The sequence below is a fragment of the Musca autumnalis genome, unplaced genomic scaffold (genome assembly GCF_047663935.1).
Source record: "Musca autumnalis isolate F117 unplaced genomic scaffold, ASM4766393v1 scaffold_1, whole genome shotgun sequence".
NCBI classification, from domain to species: domain Eukaryota; kingdom Metazoa; phylum Arthropoda; class Insecta; order Diptera; family Muscidae; genus Musca; species Musca autumnalis.
This window is the reverse complement of record NW_027411644.1, coordinates 284,112,025-284,133,106: the sequence shown is the minus strand read 5'-3', so window position 1 is coordinate 284,133,106 and position 21,082 is coordinate 284,112,025. Positions and strand designations below refer to the sequence as shown.

Below are 21,082 nucleotides of genomic sequence, written 5' to 3'. Positions count from 1 at the left end.
GAAGCTGAAAAATGTCATATTGCGGTACTTTTATTGCGGTTCTTGAAATAAAGGACGAAAAGGACATGGAAAAGATCCTCATTAGATTTGACTGAAGACATGTCATCTTAAAAATAAGCTAAAAAAACTGCGAACAAAGATATACCTCTAGTCTTTGATGGCTTATAGGGTCTACAGTGGAAAATTCATCACGCCATAACTACGGTGACCAATATTTTTGGATGAAAATAGAGTACACATACGAGGGATACTACATAAGTTTCTGGGCTGGACAACAATACCAGGTGCCATTTACCGCTTCCATTGGAAATCTTAACATTTTCTAGCATAGATGTTCTCAGTACGGTTTGACGTACCACGTGTTGCGTTTCTTACAGGACTTGAAGAACTAATTTGCAAAAAAATATATGGAATTTACTTGTGTACATTTCGTCCTACCACTTTTTCACAATTTTCTACTTGATGACGACGCGATGAAGCAACATCCTATAGTCAGTAGTCACCAGGGTTTCGTCTGTCTGAATCTGAGTTGGAGTCGGGTAATAATGCTGAGTCGAAAAATAACTTGGCTCCAACTACGGGCAAAATGTCTTACTGCATTTATCAAAATTAATTTCAAGAACTTTTTTGGTGCAATTAATACATGACAATCGAATTAGAGTTTCAACTTTAGCGTGAAATTGCTAGCTGGGACGATTTTCTAATATACGATAAGAAATGTATAAATATTTTGGAATATTTGTTTTAGATCCCACACATTCTTGATCTAGAATATTATCATATCATTGATCCAAGAAGATAATGTTCTCAAATTTCTCATATTCCCGAGCGAAACCTGCTCACTTCGGAACCTCTTACACAGAGTTTCAAATATTAGGTGACGTTGTAATTTTATTATAATCGTAGAAGTTTTAAACAGCGATGTTGTATAGTTGTGTATTGTATTCAACAAAAGATATTTTCAAGGAACACCTCAGAAAAAGGCCAACATATAGGACAAAATTGGAAACTTGTGTATATTTTATTCATATTGAGTGCTATAGTCGAAACAAAATTGTCTCGACTCCGAAACCTTGGTAGTCACACGTAAAAGGTTTGCCGTAAAGTAAATACGATCGCTGTATAAGCCTTATAAGATGCGTATAAGCCCGAAACAAAACAGCAAACGACAGAACATGTTGTTGACATGTTCAAAAACCACGTTTTGAGGTGTTTCAATAGGAGTGAAAAAGTGATTTAAAACCACTGATTTCATTTAAACAACGACAATATTTGGTTACATTTATGCCTAGGTTTCTATGATTTCATTGTTACCTTTGTCTTCACATGTATTTGTAAACTAAAACAAATCAAAAATAGAGGACATAGAGTACATGTGATGAAAATAGAGGACAAATAGAGTACGTTGAACAAATAGAGTACGGACACCTAAAATAGAGTACTGTCCTCTATAATAGAGTATGGTTGGTCACCGTAGCCATAACTCAAAAGTTCGACTCACGGCGGATCTGCCCTTTGGGGTTCTGAATATACTCTTCAAGGGCTTTCACCCCCAAAAGGAATTTTCCACCCCTCAAAATTTCGGTTCACAGTGTTATAGAAGACCACCAGGTCTTCTTATAGAGGGCCACCAGGTCTTCTTATAAAAGACCACCAGGTCTTCTTATAGAAGGCCAACAGGTCTTCTTATAGAAGGCCACCTGGTCTTCTTATAGAAGGCCAACAGGTCTTCTTATAGAAGGCCACCAGGTCTTCTTATAGAAGGCCGCAAGGTCTTCTTATAGAAGGCCGCAAGGTCTTCTTATAGAAGACCAACAGGTCTTCTTATAGAAGACCACAAGGAATTTTTATAGAAGGCCACGAGGTCTCTTATAGAAGACCACCAGGTCTTCTTACTTGGTCTCACTTGGTCTTTTTAAAGAAGACCACCAAGTCCTTTTAAAGATTACCACCAGGTCTCCTTATAAATTATCACTTGGTCTTCTTGCGGAAGACCACTTATACATGACCACGAGGTCTTCTTATAGAAAACCACGAGGTCTTCTTATAGAAGACCACCAGGTCCTCTTATAGAAGGCCACATGGTCTTCTTATAGAAGACCACCAGGTCTTCTTATAGAAGACCACCAGGTCTTCTTATAGAATGCCGCAAGGTCTTCTTACAGAAGACCAACAGGTCTTCTTATAGAAGACCACCAGGTCTTCTTATAGAATGCCGCAAGGTCTTCTTACAGAAGACCAACAGGTCTTCTTATAGAAGACCACCAGGTCTTCTTATAGAAGGCCGCAAGGTCTTCTAATAGAAGACCAACAGGTCTTCTTATAGAAGACCACAAGGAATTTTTATAGAAGGCCACGAGGTCTCTTATAGAAGACCACCAGGTCTTCTTACTTGGCGCCAAAATGGGCCGCGAATAGAAGTGCAATTGAATGCCGCCCTGAGAACTGCAACAGGCAAACATTCTTCCCGTACTTCCTCGGGTGTTACCGTGAGAAGGCATCTTCTTGATCTGGAAAGAGAGCTCCAACGTTACAAAAGAGAACCCCCCTAGACCAACAAGCAGGTTTAATAGCTTTCACACGGATGCATAAACAACTATCGTGTGAATGCGGTTCTCGGAAAACATCCGTCTTCTATCGCAGTTGAAGAGCGTCAGTTGTCACGACAAACCAGAGTACTTTTGGATGGTGCAGCCGTCTGAATTCCTATAGGACAAGGATCGATGACAACGTACAAAACATGTGGCACAGGTCCGCACCTTTTCAACTCTACTAACTCCACTCTCAAAATGGACCATATGTAGTCCTTCCTGAACTTGGAGTTCAGACATATGCAAGCATATAGAAACTGCTACAACAATTACAACAACAAATAAAGCTTCAAAATGATCTTCGAACTGTTCTTAAACTGCACTTAAGTACAATTTTTGAAATTTTGGGACGGAGATTTCCGAAGGAGTTGTCCGATGGAACTTGACGTACGTTTGTTTTGTGTTCATACATTTTACGTCAAATAAATCGTAGTAGAACTGTATATCATGACAAAAAACTCTAATATAAACGTAGTCTTAAATTCGTAAAAATTGCGCTAACCAAGACCTATTCACAAAAATGGAAGGCCACATATTTTTCTTTTTAAAAATTGCATTTAAAATTTATTTATTTATTCAAAAATACAATAACAGTATATACCCAGATAGCATTTAGAAGACTGTTTTTTCAAAAATCACATTGAGGAGTCTTTTTAGAGTCGTTTTGGTGATCAAAAATTGATTAAGTCGCTTGTGTGATCAGAAAGGGACTCGAAAGTGACTCCCTGTAATGATTAAAAAGAGTTCAATTTAAAATACAACAACAAATGTGTAGCAATCACAAATAAATCATTGAGGTGTTTAAAATGTGACAATTTTTTGTTATTTATTGTCACATTTTGATCATCTGGAAGATTGAAAAATGCTTAATCAAAAAAGGGTCATACAGGTGTTTGAAAAGTGATTATAATTATGTATACTCTGATCATATTTTGAACAGTTAGGTGATAAAAAACTGATTGCTTTGTTTTATTTTTATTTGGTTGTAAATAAAAAAATAAAATTCTCATATACACTTTCTACAAAATTTTGATATAAATGTAACGTATAATATTAAAGGTACAGACAAACACAACACAACAGGTTTTGCCAAGTGAAATGAAGAAGCAGTATACTAACCACCAAGCAACATAAAGGATAATTAAAAGACATAACAAAGCAGAAAAGACTATAAAACAAAGGAAAGAAACAAAGAAGAATAAAAAGAAAATTTTTTAATTTATTTCGTCTAACAAAAAGACTCATAAATGACTCCCTAAAGACTCATAAATGATTATAAACATGACTCTAAAAAGACTCGAATAAGGGTCCGAAATTAATCAACAAAACACCAATAAATGATTGAAATACGACTCGAAAAAGACTCATTTGTGATTTGTTTAGAAGAGTCGCCTGAGGTTATGTTTTCCTACCGACAAAGGAGTCATTTATGATCAGAAAATGAGCTCATATTCTAGCTTTTTAATCGTGCAGTCGGATCAAAAAAGACTCGAATTTGATTAAAATTTTCAAAAAATGCTGACTGGGTACTAATAAAATTATACATATACATATATAGGAATTCAGTTCAGGAAACAGTTCGTTGCAATGATCCGGTCCGATAATTGCCAGCATTTAAGTCGTAGTTAAAACATTCACAGTAGTTCCGAGCAGCATCTTATTGTGGAAGACGTTGTTTCACTTTATCCTCGTGATAAATGAGTACGTCCTTTATACTAACATTGGGTAGGTTTAACAATTTCTGGAAATCAATAAGGTCACGATCCATGGGATAAATCAAGGGAAGGTCATCTAAAAGAAGAGAATCAAAACCGAAACGGGTATTTACATCACGACGACGTTCGTCGGAAATTATTCTCGTTGTTTGAATGTTGTCATCGACAGGTGTGATGATAACCAATAACTGCATGGCAAGACCTTCAACACGACCACGTGGTATCAGAAGACGATGAGGCAAAAGGGTTGTTTGGCCAAACAAAGGATTCATGGTTAAATCAACATTACCTTCCATGGCACGCATAACACGTTCATATAATTCCGAGTAGGTAGTGACATCACGTCCCGTCCAGGTTATGTCACGGGATTTACGTTTAATGACATTACGACCAATTGTCAAATCCACATCAACAATATCTAGAAGTAGGGCATTTCGGCGTTGTTCTTCGGGAGTCATCACACGGCCCAAGGCATCAAATTTGGGTACCATTAGAGTGCGTACAACAACACGCTGATTACGTTGTGAGGTGAGATCAAGATTAATGGCAAATGATTTGTGGTTGAGGCGAGGCATACGACCAATAACAGTTCTTTGTGATTTTTCCAAGCCACCATCCCTTGTATTGAGCAGATTTGTTAGATCCACATCAACTTCTTCCACATAGGTACGGAAATCATCCACTTTCACATTGTTAATGGTCACTCCATCAAAGGCAATTTCATCCAAATTCCGTGGTCTTCTTAGCTGTTGAATTTGTCGCTCAATGGTATTGATTGTGTAACGTAGCAGCAGTTGAGTAATGGGAGTCTCAAGAATTTTGGATATTTGACCACCCTCTACATATTCCGAGAGATTAACAATTTCCTGTAGGATTTCATTTAAAATCAAACGATCGATTTCGCGAACAATGATTTCATCATCTAGTCCCAGTTTGCTGTAGTGCAGCTGACGTTCACTAAGATGTGTTATGGTCTGTTCAAGGGTTGTCTCAAGACGTTTGGAAATTTCTTGCATTTTTTCAATTACTACGGCTCTTGTGCGTTCATCCAAATGGAAATCTTCCAACAAAGTTAAATCGAAGTTGTCCAAACGTCCTCCTTGGATTCTGTTCACATCGTAATTCAAGTTTTCCATTCGATTTATTTGACCCATTCCTCGCATAACATCCACAATGTTGTTACTACCTTGGATAGTACGTTGCCTCGTCAATATTTGGTCCCTTACATTGTCCACCACTGAATGGCCAAGATTTTCCCTTACATCCATATTGTTGGTATTTTTCAACAGACTGACCCGGCCAAGATGTTGTTGCTGTGAGATATGTTCAACATTTAGACGTGCCACTAATTGTTGCAAGTGATGCAAAATTAATTGACCCATGCGTTGTCGTCTATCATCACCGGTCGTTTGATCAATACTACGTGGCATACGTCGTACTTCATCAGTCCGTTCGCCTTGCATAATCTCATTCAGGGGGACATTACGAGTTTTACTGTTGAGTAAATTTAATCTTCTGCCGCTGACATGTAGCAAACGGTCATCATCCACTGATGTTGTGGGTAAGTCATTGTCGTAGTTTCTACGATACATCACATTGTCTTCTCTATCCACTCGGAGATTTCGATTCATTTCCACGTTTCTATCCATATCAAGATTTCTCTTCAATAGAAGATCTTCGTCCCTTTCACGATTTTGCACATCGATATTTCTATCCATACCAAAATTTCTCTTCATTCCCAAAAATCTATTTGCTTGAAAATCTCTTTCCATTTCAAGATTTCTATCCCTTTGCACTCGGTTAACATCGTACTTTGTATTCGTATCGCGATTCAAAATACCCCTTTTACCATAAAGCAGACCAAGTTTTGTGCTGCCCACATGTTCCCGATTCAGTTCATCATCATCGCGGTCTAGGCGTCTAATTGGTATATCTTGATTCATTCGTATATCATTGTCACGACGAGTCTCACGGACATCCATATCGCGTCTGAGTGGCAAATTCTGTGGAAAGAAATGTTTTAGAGTCATTGTATGGGAGTAAGGTAATTTTAATAAGTTATCTGCCTATAAACATACTAGATACAAAATCGAAGCTGTTTGGATAATGTAGATATACTCTCCAGCCTCTTTGGATGTTGTAGACACATTTACTACATTGTTTGGGTGGTTTAGATATATTATCTGCATTGTTAGAACGGTGCAGATGCAATATCCATTACGTTTGGATGGTGTAGATACATTATCCAAATGGTTTGGATAAAGTAGATACATTACTAGCATTGTTTAGATGTTGTAAATACATTATCCACATTGTTTGGATGTTTTATATACACTATCCTTATTGTTTGGGTGGTGTAAATATATTATCCACATTGTCCCAATAGAAAATCCAGTCTTCGATGACATTTTCGTCGACGATTCGTTGATGAAATTTCCGAAATTGTCGTGCACGACATGATGCATGACAATTTCTTGCAATGTGTCACCAGAAAAAAAAAAACAAAAATTATCAAACAAAATATGCTATGACATATTTGTACACATATCTAGGAATTGTTAATATTTCAATACGACTGAAATCGGTCAAACATTGCAGTTTGAAATAAAAATTCGCGACATTTTTCTAAACAGGTGGAGGTAAGTGAGAAATAGAAATAGACTGACGTACATATGAACTTTAAAACAATGATTTTGTTTGTTTCTTTAACATAGGATGAATCAATCAACATAGAATTAAAAGTTTTAATTTGGAGTCTATTATAGTGGAACGCGATCGTGGAAGCAATTAAAGATAAGTGTATAAATGACATACATATATTTATACATCACAATATTGCGCATAATGTTTTATTATTTGCAGAATTTGCCTAAAAGGTGTTGCTGTCCTAGGAGTTGTTGCTAAATGGAGTCTTGGTCCGTTCTGCACTATAGACCACACTGCCGCGGAAACGCTTTTATATTATGTAGTATATTTTTATATGTACAAAAATGTTATATTTTGTATGTTAATAAAATAAAAAATGTTAAAAACATATTTATGTATGTAAATTAAATTTTCTTTAGGAGGGTCGTTGGTGACATATTACAAGACATTGTCTGCAAAAGGATCGTTAACGAAAAGTAGGGTTTTTGTCTTCGAAGTCGTCGTCGGCGACAGCTTCGCTTACCCTGTCGCCCAAGTTGTCGTGCATGAATACTGGGACACTTGTTTGAAAAAGTCGTCAACGATCCCAAAGGGCTGTCTGCAAAGAGTCGTGAACGAAATGGAAATGTCGTGCACGAGTCATCAATGTTGTCTTGAAGACACTTTCTATTGGGGTATAAAGTAGATACATTATCCGCATTGTTTGGAAGGTATATATACATTATCCACATTGTTTCGATGACTCAGATACATTATCTTGTCTGTTTGGATGGTGTAGGTGCAAATTCCTCACTGTTTGAATGGTGGACATACATTATCTGCATTGTTTGAATGGTGTATATAACTATCCACACTGTTAGGATGGTGTAGATACGTTATCTACATCCTTAGGATTGTGTAGATACATTATCCACATTTTATGGATGGCTTAGATACACTATCCTCATTGTTTGGATGTTATAGATACATTATCCACATTGTAAGGATGGTGTGGATAAGTTATCTACATTATTTGGATGGTGTAGATACATTATCCACATTGTATTGATGGTACAGATACATTATCCACATTGTATTGATGGTACAGATACATTATCTAGCCTGTTTGGATGGTGTAGATATATAATCCATATTGTTTGGATAAAGCAGATACTTTATCCACTTTGACAGGATAAATTAGAGTTGTTTATATATATCCAAATTACCATATCTCCTCGGTTCAACGTTATATCATCCCGTCTTAGAGGTTCCACCCTATCGCGATTTCTAAATATCACATCCTCATCTTCATAGCGTCTTACTGGTTCCACTCGATCCAGTATATTTCTTTCACGACTCAGGAATGTTGATCGCCGCCCCAAGTCTTGTTCTTCATTCGTAATCACATCACGATCCAAATTCTTCAATGCACGCGACTGTTCCACAACCAGTTCATCCAGTAAAATATTAAGGAATGATCTCAAACCAATATCTTCCGATAAGTGACCTTGGCTATTACCCATGGGAATAATACGCAGTAACATGTTCTCTTTGTTTTGATCGAACATAATCAAACGATTGCCACCCATGGCGCCTGCCTTTTGCATAGCCAATTGTTGATGCAGATCACGCCATGGCATCCAAAGTTGGGACTTATCAAAGATACCAACTCCATTACCACCGACAAATGGATTGAAATTCAGCCTGGCATTGCGACGCAATTGAGTAATATCGAATAGGCTAGGACGCACGGACACATCATTTTTAGCAACCATTCCAATTTGGTTAGTATCTCTTTCCAAATTCTCCACAGTGCGTATCACAGAATCGTCGAGGTAATATTTGGGTAAAATTTCATAAAGAGCTGGAACAATTAACATTTCAGTATCGGCACGATCTTGCAGGGCCAATGTTAGGGCATTTACAAAGAGCACAGGATTAATATAGCGACGAGCATAAACCGCCAACTTTTGCAGCCTTTGGAAATCATGACAACGAACAAATAGACGATAGAGTCCTAGAAGTTGGCGAATATGCATTTCATTGGTATAGGAACACAGTACGTTGCGGTCTAGGATGCGATTGTTACGTATCAAATCCAAGACCATTAGCATATCATCGTCAAGGGGCTGTAAGGAAGGAAGTATTGTAAGGATTAAAATATTTCATAGCAAATGCTGACACTCAACGGACCGATGTGTCGAGGCCTTTAACGCCCTGGACAACAACCACATGAAAATATCATAAAGTGATGCCAAGTCTTTTCTAGAAGTTTTCATGGGGTTGTTGTATACAGACGCTCAACGGACCGATCTCGGTTGGTGCATGAGGATCTTCAATATATAAAATACCTCTGAAGGCCGCTGTACATACGGTCCGTTGAGTCGCGGCCTTTAAGGATATGTTTCCAGCTTAAGGGTCCAAAACCATAAGGTCCGTTGTGAGACAACAACAACCACATGAACAATGTGTAAATTATGCCAAGTTTATTCTCGAAGTTTTCATGTGGTTGTTGTAACGCGACACTCAACGGACCGTATGTATTTGGCCCCTAAAGGATCTTCCGTCTATAAATAGGTTTTTTTATGGAAGACCACTGTGCCATTTCGTCAATCCCACTTACCCCCATATACATATTTTCATCGGTAACACCATCGATATTAATCTCCAAGAGGAGGCGATCTTCCAATGGCAACTCAACCTGTCGGAGTATGTCTAGAATGAATTTCTGACGAAGTAATTCATCTCTGGACATGGTATACAGGCGGCCAATGCCTACATGACATATTGCAAAGATTGGGAAAAGAATAATTAGAAAATTCATGAAAAATATAAAACAAAAAGTATTCTTTTACCATTTTGTGATCCTTGAACTACATTTAAATTTAGCCTTGGACGATCGATAATCACACCAGCGGCGGCAAAGCCGACTATACACAAAATTACTAAAATATTTCTCATCTTCTCGCTTTACTATAAGGAGCCCACCACTCAAACGTTGTAAACACTTGAAGTGACTACATTTCTCAGCTGTCGAAATTCCCTATTTATACCCTGTGACTACTGACTAGTCCATAGAGTATCATCTTTGAAAATTGTTATCATCATCAGGTTAACAACCATATTTTGTTTTTGGCAATCGTGGGAGATTTTTTCATTACTGTTTTCGATTGATCTGCATTACTACAGTATTTACGACAGTGATAAGCAGCAAGAATTTCGATTGCATTTCCCCATTCCCAGTCGTTAAGTGCGCTCCAATGGACAATGAATTGATAATTTTAACAATTACAGACGTGCAAAAAGTAAAATCGTATCCCCTTTAGGTTAGGTTGAGAAGATGGGCGATGAAATCGCCAAATGTCCGTAGGGACAATGGCTGAAGTGGCAAGTAGGCACGTTGAGCGCTCTAGTCTGCATTTTTCTGGAGGAAGTTATATCTAAATTTATTATTAACTAGCAAACCCCGGTCCGCGTTGTTGGCCCGTCCTAATTAGTTTTATTGAAAATTTTTTATGGACTTTATGCTTGACAATTCAAAAATAGATATTTTCTACTTTACTTCTTCGGCCCATTGTCAAACCGATGAGGATTTTAAATTTATCAACAGATTTTGTCTCTAACCTTTCTTCTCTCTTATGGATCAAATGAACAAATAGCGGTAGGTCTTTAATTTGTTATCTTTTTTTTTTGGGTCACCCTATTATTCATACAATGATCATGGTAATCTAACAAAACCGACTGTACATTCATCATATGTAGGAATTCCTATATACGCATGTCTATTTTGACCGGACTATTACAGGGTGTCACTTTCGAGTCCCTTTCTGATCATACAAGCGACTTAATCATTTTTTGATCACCAAAAGGACTCTATAATGACCCCTCAATGTGATTTTTGAAAAAACAATCTTCCAAATGCTGGCTGGGATGTAGGAATGTAAAGCGGCCCATACACTATCAAATTTTGATGTCAATATTTGTAGTAGTATGTGTACATTTTTCAAAACATGTGAATGTGTGTGTGAATTTTATGGATTGAGAAAAATCAAAATAGTTTTGATTTTCAAAATGAACCCCAGTCAATCCGATGAATATGGTTTATTTTTAAAATGGTCAAAAAGCATTGCAAGGAAGGAACATTGTTTTTTAGAGGAAAATTTGAAGATTTCGGTTGCAGATTGAAGGCTGATTGAATGCTTTGCTACACACTTATCAAGCGCACACGTACAGAAGGAGTTCATCGGCTAGACAAGCCAATTTGATAGTGTATGGGCCGCTTTATGGACAGCTTCAATCATTTACGAAAATATATTAAAATGATTTATCACTCATTTTAATTATCTCTTGACATTTGTGTATAATTTTAATTTATTTATTGACTGCTGCAAATATTGATTTGAATTTGCATGATTTACGGCCTTTTTGGTAATTTTCAAATCGGTTCTCATCTTATATACGAACATTTTATAGGATTTTCAAGAGACAAAGGGAAATAAAAAACAGATAATTTAATGACGACGTATGTTTAATATTGAACACGCATGTATGTAATACTCATACGCTATACTAAGGTACGGAAACGCCTTTCTAGCAAAAATATGTAGTACATACAATTATTCAGGTTATTATGGAACAAACGTTGCCTATATGGTAATCTAACCCTGCGTTTACAAATGCCAGTATTGGCAATACAAAAATACAAACCTTTTTCACAAATACATTTATACATTTTTAAATACCCTGCGGGGAAATAAATTAATTTAAAAATAGTTTATACGTAGTTTAAAAATAACCACAAGCATGGTATAAGTAAAGAGGTAGATTTAAATGAAAATAATCTATAGAACCCTTTTTTCATGAATTCCTAAAACGTCAAAATTAGTAAACACAAAAGCAACAAGTGGGTTTGTTTACAATACATTTTTGAGCATTTTATAAAAAACACGAAAAATGAATGAAGTGTCAAGGTTTCTCCACATAATTGAGTTGTGGATTTAATAAAATGTATGTTTCAATGCAAAGCTGACGAATTTCTTCCATACAAATGTTCTACAAACAAATTTAAAAATCATTGAATTCGATTGTTTTTAAAATTGTTTGGCATATTATTCAAACAGCACACATACATACACAGATTGTGTATGTATGTATATATATATAGATGACCACAAGTTCTTTTTATAGAAAGTCATAAGCTTGGGTGCCACCGTGGTGCAATGGTATGCACACCCGCATTGCACGCTGAAGGTCGTGGGTTCGATTCCCCGGCCAGTCAGCATCAAAATTTTCAACGGTGGCAAAATACCCCTCAGTAATGTTGGCGACATTTCCTGAGTATTTCAGCCATGTAAACTTCTCTACAAAGTGGTGTCTTAAGACACGCCGTTCGGACTCGGCGATAAACTGTAGGTCCCATATCATTGAGCTAATATGAACTAATGGGTGCACTCATTGATATGAGAGAAGTCTCCCTTGTCCCGTATGGGATGTTTGTGGAACAATTATTACATAAGGTCGTCTTATAGAAGACCACCAGGTCTTCTTGTAGAAGACCACCAGGTCTTCTTATAGAAGACCACCAGGTCTTCTTATAAATGACCACTTGGTCTTCTTGCGGAAGACCACTTGGTCTTCTTGCGGAAGACCACTTATACATAACCACAAGGTTTTCTTATAGAAGACCCCAAAAAATCTTTTTATAGAAGGCCACAAAGTATTTTTAAAGAACGTCACAAGGTCTTCTTATAGAAGACCACAAAGTCTTCCTACAGAAGACCACCAGGTCTTCCTATAGAAGGCCACCAGGTCTTCTTATAGAAGACCACCAGGTCTTCTTGTAGAAGACCGCCATGTCTTCTTATATAAGACCACCATGCCTTCTTATAGAAGACCACCACTCTTCTTGTAGAAGACAACCATGTCTTCTTATAGAAGACCACCATATCTTCTTGTAGAAACCACCAGGTCTTTTTATAGAAGACCACAAGGTCTTTTTATAGATGGGCACCAGGTTTTCTTATACTATGTCCACTATGTGCTCTTCCAGAAGACCATCAGTCACGTTTGTCCGAAGAGTTGTCCAAGTCGTTTCAATCGACAGTTTGTGGAGCACCCGCGAGTGATAGGGCGAAAAGAATACTACCGATCTCTTCTTGCCGATGTTAAGAATGTTATCAGGAAAGCTAATTCATCCAAAGCGTTGCGTCCTTAAACTTATGGATGTGCCGTAAATCGAGTATTTCACTAAAGTTCTCAAACTTCCCAAAGTGTGGAAAATGGGAAGGGTGGTCCTGCTACTGAAGACGAGCAAGGATGCCAGCAAACGTTAATCGTACCGACCGATTTCGGTTTATTCGCCTCTTGCGACGTTACTCCCCAGTATCAGCATGTGTTCCGGATCCTGCACAGCACGACAACAGCACTGCAAGCTATATCCACACAATCCCACGACAGCGGGTACTTACGTACCGGATTGCCCCGAAATCATAGTGTTTCCAACTCAGCATCAAGCCTATATTTCTACGTAGATTTCATGGTGCTACAACAACAACATCTCCACACATATTAGTCGAGGACCTAACCAGAGAAAGCAGTGTGATAGAATAGTGATGGTGGCGCTTGACTTATCAAAAGTCTTTGATACTGTCAAGCACTCCACGCTCTTTGGGAGGACGTTAAGTACCCTCCGGTCGAGTTTGAAACGTTGGATAATCAATTACATGACGTCAGTCGTACGAGGATTTCAGGAACAAGAAGCAGAAGTCCCGTAGAGTGAAACAGAGAGTTACTCAAGGTAGGGTGATATATCTGGAACTTTTTAACCTATACCTCTCATCTATTCCGGCCTCCTCCATATGGCATTGAGATCATAACGTATGCGGACGATTGTAAGTACCTTCCCTGATGTCATTTGTAAAAGGCTGAACTCCTTTTTAAATGATCTTACTACACCAGGAATATGCAAATATCCTCCACTAAATCTACGGCCACTCTGTTCACCACATTGACGGCAGAGGTGAGAACTAAGTTGAATGTCATGTTTGATGGTAGCAGAAATCCGACCACAAGCCACATTCGACAGCATATTCACAGCTATATGCGACAAGCTGAAATGTAGATCAAGGTCCTCAAGTCCCTAGGCGGCGAGGTTGGGGGTGCAGTTAAAGAAACCTTGTTAACCACATACAAGGCGATAGGTCGGTCTGTGGTAAGCTATGCGGCACCAATAGGGTCCGCGAATATAATTGCAATGGGATTGACAAATTCTGTCAGAATGCCGCCCTGAGAACTGCAACAGGGTGCCTCCTCATGTTTTCAGTGGACCATATAAATGTACAGTATATCCTAAGGCATGAAAGGATGTATCTTCTTGATCTGGAAAGAAAGCTCCAACGTTACAAAAGAGAACTCCCTAGATCAACAAGCCCATCAATCAGGTTTAAATAGCTTTCACACGGATACAGTCGTAGATGACATAAACAACTATCGTGTGAATGCGATCTTTGGAGAACATCCGTCTTCTATCGCAGCTGAAGAGAGTCAGTTGCCACGTCAAACCAGAGTAGTTTTGGATGGTGCAGCCGTCTGAATTCCTATAGGACAAGGATCGATGACACCGTGTAAAACATCTGTCTAGCCTGTGGCACAGGTCCGCATCTTTTCAACTCTCCTAACTGCACTCTCACTATAGACCGATCCTATCCACATGTAGTCCTTCCTGACTATGGAGTTGGAGGCAGAGCCGAATCAATAAAATAACGACATATGCAAACATATATAAACTGCTACAACAATTACAACAACAAATAAAGCTTCAAAATGATCTTCGAACTGTTCTTAAACTGCACTTAAATACAATTTTTGAACTTTTGTGACGGAGATTTCTGAAGGAGTTGCCCGATGGAACTTGACGTATGTTTGTTTTGTTTTCATACATTTTACGTCAAATAAATCGTGGTAGAGTTGTTTATCATGACAAAAAACTCTAATATAAACGTAGTCTTAAATTCGTAAAAAATGCTCTAACCAAGACCTATTCACAAAAATTTAACGCCACACATTTTTCTTTCTAAAAAATTGCATTTAAAATTTATTTATTTATTTATACAAAAATACAATAACAGTATATACTAATAAAATTATACAGATATATAGGAATTCAGTTCAGGAAACAGTTCGTTACAATGATCCGGTCCGATAATTGCCAGCATTTAAGTCGAAGTTAAAACATTCACAGTAGTTCCGAGCAGCATCTTATTGTGGAAGACGTTTCACTTTATCCTCGTGATAAATGAGTATGTCCTTTACACTAACATTGGGTAGGTTTAACAATTTCTGGAAATCAATAAGGTCACGATCCATGGGATAAATCAAGGGAAGGTCATCTAAAAGAAGAGAATTAAAACCGAAACGGGTATTTACATCACGACGATGTTCGTCGGACATTATTCTCATTGCTTGAATGTTGTCATCGACAGGTGTGATGATAACCAGTAACTGCATGGCAAGACCCTCAACACGACCACGTGGTATCAGAAGACGATGAGGCAAAAGGGTTGTTTGGCCAAACAAAGGATTCATGGTTAAATCAACATTACCTTGCATGGCGCGCATAACACGTTCATATAATTCCGAGTAGGTAGTAACATCACGTCCCGTCCAAGTTATGTCACGGGATTTACGTTTAATGACATTACGACCAGTTGTCAAATCCACATCAACAATATCTAGAAGTAGGGCATTTCGGCGTTGTTCTTCGGGAGTCATCACACGGCCCAAGGCATCAAATTTGGGTACCAATAGAGTGCGTACAACAACACGCTGATTACGTTGTGAGGTGAGATCAAGATTAATGGCAAATGATTTGTGGTTGAGTCGAGGCATACGACCAATAACAGTTCTTTGTGATTTTTCTAAGCCACCATCCCTTGTATTGAGCAGATTTGTTAGATCCACATCAACTTCTTCCACATAGGTACGGAAATCATCCACTTTCACATTGTTAATGGTCACTCCATCAAAGGCAATTTCATCCAAATTCCGTGGTCTTCTTAGCTGTTGAATTTGTCGCTCAATGGTATTGATTGTGTAACGTAGCAGCAGTTGGGTAATGGGAGTCTCAAGAATTTTCGATATTTGACCACCCTCTACATATTCCGAGAGATTAACAATTTCCTGTAAGATTTCATTTAAAATCAAACGATCGATTTCGCGAACAATGATTTCATCATCTAGTCCCAGTTTGTTGTAGTGCAGCTGACGTTCACTAAGATGTGTTATGGTCTGTTCAAGGGTTGTCTCAAGACGTTTGGAAATTTCTTGCATTTTTTCAATAACCACGGCTCTTGTGCGTTCATCCAAATGGAAATCTTCCAACAAAGTTAAATCGAAGTTGTCCAAACGTCCTCCTTGGATTCTGTTCACATTGAAATTCAAGTTGTCCACAATGTTGTTACTACCTTGGATAGTACGTTGTCTCGTCAACATTTGGTCCCTTACATTGTCCACCACTGAATGGCCAAGATTTTCCCTTACATCCATATTGTTGGTATTTTTCAACAGACTGACCCGGCCAACATTTTGTTGTTGTGAGATATGTTCAACATTTAGACGTGCCACTAACTGTTGCAAGTGATGCAAAATTAATTGACCCATGCGTTGTCGTCTATCATCACCGGTCGTTCGATCAATACTACGTGGAATACGTCGTACTTCATCAGTCCGTTCGCCTTGCAATATCTCATTCAGGGGGACATTACGAGTTTTACTGTTGAGTAAATTTAATCTTCTGCCGCTGACATGTAGCAAACGGTCATCATCCACGGATGTAGTGGGTAAGTCATTGTCGTAGTTTCTACGATACATCACATTGTCTTCTCTATCCACTCGGAGATTTCGATTCATTTCCACGTTTCTATCCATATCAAGATTTCTCTTCAATGGAAGATCTTCGTCCCTTTCACGATTTTGCACATCGATATTTCTATCCATACCAAAATTTCTCTTCACTCCCATAAATCTATTTGCTTGAAAATCTCTTTCTATTTCAAGATTTCTATCCATTTGCACTCGGTTAACATCGTACTTTGTATTCTTATCGCGATTCAAAATACCCCTTTTACCATAAAGCAGACCGAGTTTTGTGCTGCCAACATGTTCCCGATTCAGTCGCGTCAGTTCATCATCATCATCAATATTTAGGCGTCTATTCACGTCAAAATTTCTCTCAATACCAAGATTTCTATTCACTCCGACATCTTCATTCATATCGCGATTCAAAATACCTTCATAACCCTTTTTTCCGTTAAGTAAATTTAATCTGTTACTACCAACATATCCCCGATTCTTTCGCATTAGTTCATCATCATCGTTGTCTAGGCGTCTAATTGGTATATCTTGATTCATGAGTATATCATTGTCACGACGAGTCTCACGTACATCCATATCGCGTCTGAATGGTAAATTCTGTTGAAAGAAATATTTATAGAGACGTTTTAAGAGACATATATTGAATAGATAATAAAATAGATAAATTATCTAAGATATTTGGATAATGTAGATGCATTATCCACATTGTTTGCATGACGTAGATAATCCACATTTTTTGGATGGTGCAGATACCTTATCTATCCTGTTTGAATGGTGTAGATACATAATCCACATTGTATGGATAAAGTATATATATTATCCACACTGTTTTGATGGTGTAGATACATTATGCACATTGTTAGGATGGTGTAGATAAATTATCCACATTGTAAGGATAGTGTGGATACGTTATCTAAATTCTTTGGAAGGTGTAGATACATTATCCACATTGTTAGGATGGCGTGGATACATTATCCACATTGTAAGGATGGTGCAGATAGATTATCTAGCCTGTTTGGATGGTATACATATATACATAATCATCCTAATTTGCATTGTTTGAATGGCATAGATACATTATCTACATTGTTTGAATGGTGTAGATACATTATCGACATTGTTAGGGTAATGTGGATACGTACATTCTTTGGAAGGTGTAGATACATTATACACATTGTTAATATGGTGTATATGCATTATCTACATCGCATAGATGGCACAGAAACATTGTCTAGACAGTTTGGATGGTGCAGATGCATTATCCACATTGTTAGGATGGTGTAGATACGTTATCTATATCCTTAAGATGGTGTAGATACATTATCCACATTGTTAGGATGGTGTAGATACATTATCCACATTTTATGGATGGCTTAGATACACTATCTTCATTGTTTGGATGTTATAGATACATTATCCGCATTGAAAGGATGGTGTGGATATGTTATCTACATTCTTTGGATGGTGTAGATACATTATCCACATTTTTAGGATGATGTAGGTACATTATCCACATCGTAAGGATGGTGTAGATACGTTATCTACATTCTTTGGAACTTGTAGATACATTATCCACATTGTTTGGGTAGTATAGATACATTATCCATATTGTTAGGATGGTGTAGATACATTATCCATATTGTTAGGATGGTGTGGATACATTATCTACATTGTTTGGATGGTGCAGATACATTATCCAGCCAGTTTCGATGGTGTATATAGACAATTCACATTGTTTGGATGGCGTAGATTGTTTGGATAAAGTAAATACATTATCCACACTATTTGGATGGTGTATATACATTATCCACATTGTAAGGATGGTGTGGATAAGTTATCTACATTATTTGGATGGTGTAGATACATTATCCACATTGTATGGATGGTACAGATACATTATCTAGCCTGTTTGGATGGTGTAGATATATAATCCATATTGTTTGGATAAATAAGATACTTTATCCGCATTGTTTGGACACAATATCTACTTTGTCAGGATAAAGTAGAGTTGTTTATATATCCAACTTACCACATCTCCTCGGTTCATTATAATATCATCCCGTCTTAGAGGTTCCACCCTATCGCGATTTCTAAACATCACATCCTCATCTTCATAGCGTCTTACTGGTTCCACTCGATCCAGTACATTTCTTTCACGATTCAGGAATGTTGATCGCCGCCCCAAGTCTTGTTCTTCATTCGTAATCACATCACGATCCAAATTCTTCATTGCACGCGACTGTTCCACAACCAGTTCATCCAGTAAAATATTAAGGAATGATCTCAAACCAATATCTTCCGATAAGTGACCTTGGCTATTGCCCATGGGAATAATACGCAGTGACATGTTCTCTTTGTTTTGATCGAACATAATCAGACGATTGCCACCCATGGCGCCTGCCTTTTGCATAGCCAATTGTTGATGCAGATCACGCCATGGCAACCACAGTTGGGACTTATCAAAAATACCAACTCCATTACCACCGAAAAATGGATTGAAATTTTGTTTGGCATTGCGACGCAATTGAATAAGATCGAATAGGCCGGGACGCACGGACACATCATTTTTAGCAACCGTTCCAATTTGGTTAGTATCTCTTTCCAAATTCTCCACAGTGCGTATCACAGAATCGTCGAGGTAATATCTGGGTAAAATTTCATAAAGAGCTGGAACAATTAACATTTCAGTATCGGCACGATCTTGCAGGGCCAATGTTAGGGCATTTACAAAGAGCACGGGATTAACATAGCGACGAGCATAAACCGCCAATTTTTGCAGCCTTTGGAAATCACGACAACGAACAAATAGACGATAGAGTCCTAGAAGTTGGCGTAAATGCACTTCATTGGTATAGGAACACAGTACGTTGCGGTCTAGGATGCGATTGTTACGTATCAAATCCAACACCATTAGCATATCATCGTCAAGGGGCTGTAAGGAAGGATGTATTGTAAGGATTAAAATATTTCATAGCAAATACTTTGACACTCAACGGACCGATGTGTCGAGACCTTTAACGCCCTGGACAACAACCACATGAAAATATCATAAAGTGATGCCAAGTTTTTTCTTGAAGTTTTCATGGAGTTGTTGTATACAGACGCTCAACGGACCGATTTCGGTTGGTGCATGAGGATCTTCAAAACATAAAATACCTCTGAAGGCCGCTGTACATACGGTCCGTTGAGTCGCGGCCTTTAAGGATATGTTTCCAGCTTAAGGGTCCAAAACATAATGGGCCAAATACATACGGTCCGTTGTGCGACGCGTTGCGGGTTGAAAACAACAACCACATGAAACATGTGTGAGTGATGCCCAGGTTCTTCTTGAAGTTTTCATGTGGTTGTTGTAACGCAACGCTCAACGCGCCGTATGTGCAGAGGCCTTAAGGTCCGTTGTGAGACGCGTAGCGCGTTGAAAACAACAACAACCACATGAAAAATGTGTAAGTGATGCCAAGTTTTTTCTCGAAGTTTTCATGTGGTTGTTGTAAAGCGACACTCAACGGACCATATGTATTTGGCCCCTAAGGGATCTTCCATTTATAAATGGGAAGACCACTGTGCCATTTCGTCAATCCCACTTACCCCCATATACATATTTTCATCGGTAACACCATCAATATTAATCTCCAAGAGGAGGCGATCTTCCAATGGCAAATCAACCTGTCGGAAAATATCTAAAATGAATTTCTGACGAAGTAATTCATCTCTGGACATGGTATACAGGCGGCCAATACCTACATGAAGCATTGCAAAAAAAAAAGGAAAAGGATAATTAGAACTTTCATTTAAAAAATAAAACAAAAAGTATTCTCTTACCATTTTGTGATCCTTGAACTACATTTAAATTTAGCCTTGGACGATCGATAATCACACCAGCGGCGGCAAAGCCGACTATACACAAAATTACTAAAATATTTCTCATCTTCTCGCTTTACTATAGGGAGCCCACCACTCAAACGTTGTAAACACTTGAAGTGACTACATTTCTCAGCTGTCGAAATTTCCTATTTATACCCTGCGGCTACTGACTAGTCCATAGAGTATCATCTTCGAAAATTGTTATCATCATCAGGTTAATAACCATATTTTGTTTTTTGGCAATTGTGGAATATTTTTTTATTACTGTTTTCGATTGATTTGCATTACTACAGTATTTACGACAGTGATAAGCCAGCAACGATTTCGATTGCATTTTCCCCCATTCCCAGTTGTTAAGTGCGCTCCAATGGACAATGAATTGATAATTTTGACAATTACAGACGTACAAAAAGTAAA

The 21,082-nt window shown here is 38.0% G+C and overlaps 2 protein-coding genes across 2 annotated transcripts; both read right to left on the bottom strand.

The window, feature by feature from the left end:
* Positions 1-4,110: 4,110 nt before the first annotated feature.
* Positions 4,111-9,952, bottom strand: LOC141389655 (fat-body protein 1-like). The gene is made up of 4 exons (XM_073961494.1): positions 9,787-9,952; positions 9,555-9,706; positions 8,158-9,060; positions 4,111-6,309 (listed from the first exon to the last, which is right to left on the bottom strand). Exons 1-4 carry the CDS (start codon positions 9,890-9,892, stop codon positions 4,249-4,251), a joined length of 3,222 nt encoding a protein of 1,073 aa, XP_073817595.1. The 5' UTR covers positions 9,893-9,952; the 3' UTR covers positions 4,111-4,248.
* A 5,041-nt stretch (positions 9,953-14,993) lies between these two features.
* Positions 14,994-20,841, bottom strand: LOC141389654 (fat-body protein 1-like). The gene is made up of 4 exons (XM_073961493.1): positions 20,624-20,841; positions 20,390-20,541; positions 18,831-19,733; positions 14,994-17,398 (listed from the first exon to the last, which is right to left on the bottom strand). Exons 1-4 carry the CDS (start codon positions 20,727-20,729, stop codon positions 15,188-15,190), a joined length of 3,372 nt encoding a protein of 1,123 aa, XP_073817594.1. The 5' UTR covers positions 20,730-20,841; the 3' UTR covers positions 14,994-15,187.
* Positions 20,842-21,082: the final 241 nt, after the last annotated feature.

Coding starts and splice junctions, on each gene's coding strand:
- LOC141389655 (XM_073961494.1), bottom strand. CDS start 9,892: ATGAGAAATATTTTAGTAATTTTGTGTATAGTCGGCTTTGCCGCCGCT. Junction 9,707..9,786: donor AGTTCAAGGATCACAAAATG/GTAAAAGAATAC, acceptor TATGTCATGTAG/GCATTGGCCGCCTGTATACC. Junction 6,310..8,157: donor CGTTGAACCGAGGAGATATG/GTAATTTGGATA, acceptor TTCTTTCCACAG/AATTTGCCACTCAGACGCGA.
- LOC141389654 (XM_073961493.1), bottom strand. CDS start 20,729: ATGAGAAATATTTTAGTAATTTTGTGTATAGTCGGCTTTGCCGCCGCT. Junction 19,734..20,389: donor ATGAAAATATGTATATGGGG/GTAAGTGGGATT, acceptor CCTTCCTTACAG/CCCCTTGACGATGATATGCT. Junction 17,399..18,830: donor TAATGAACCGAGGAGATGTG/GTAAGTTGGATA, acceptor TTCTTTCAACAG/AATTTACCATTCAGACGCGA.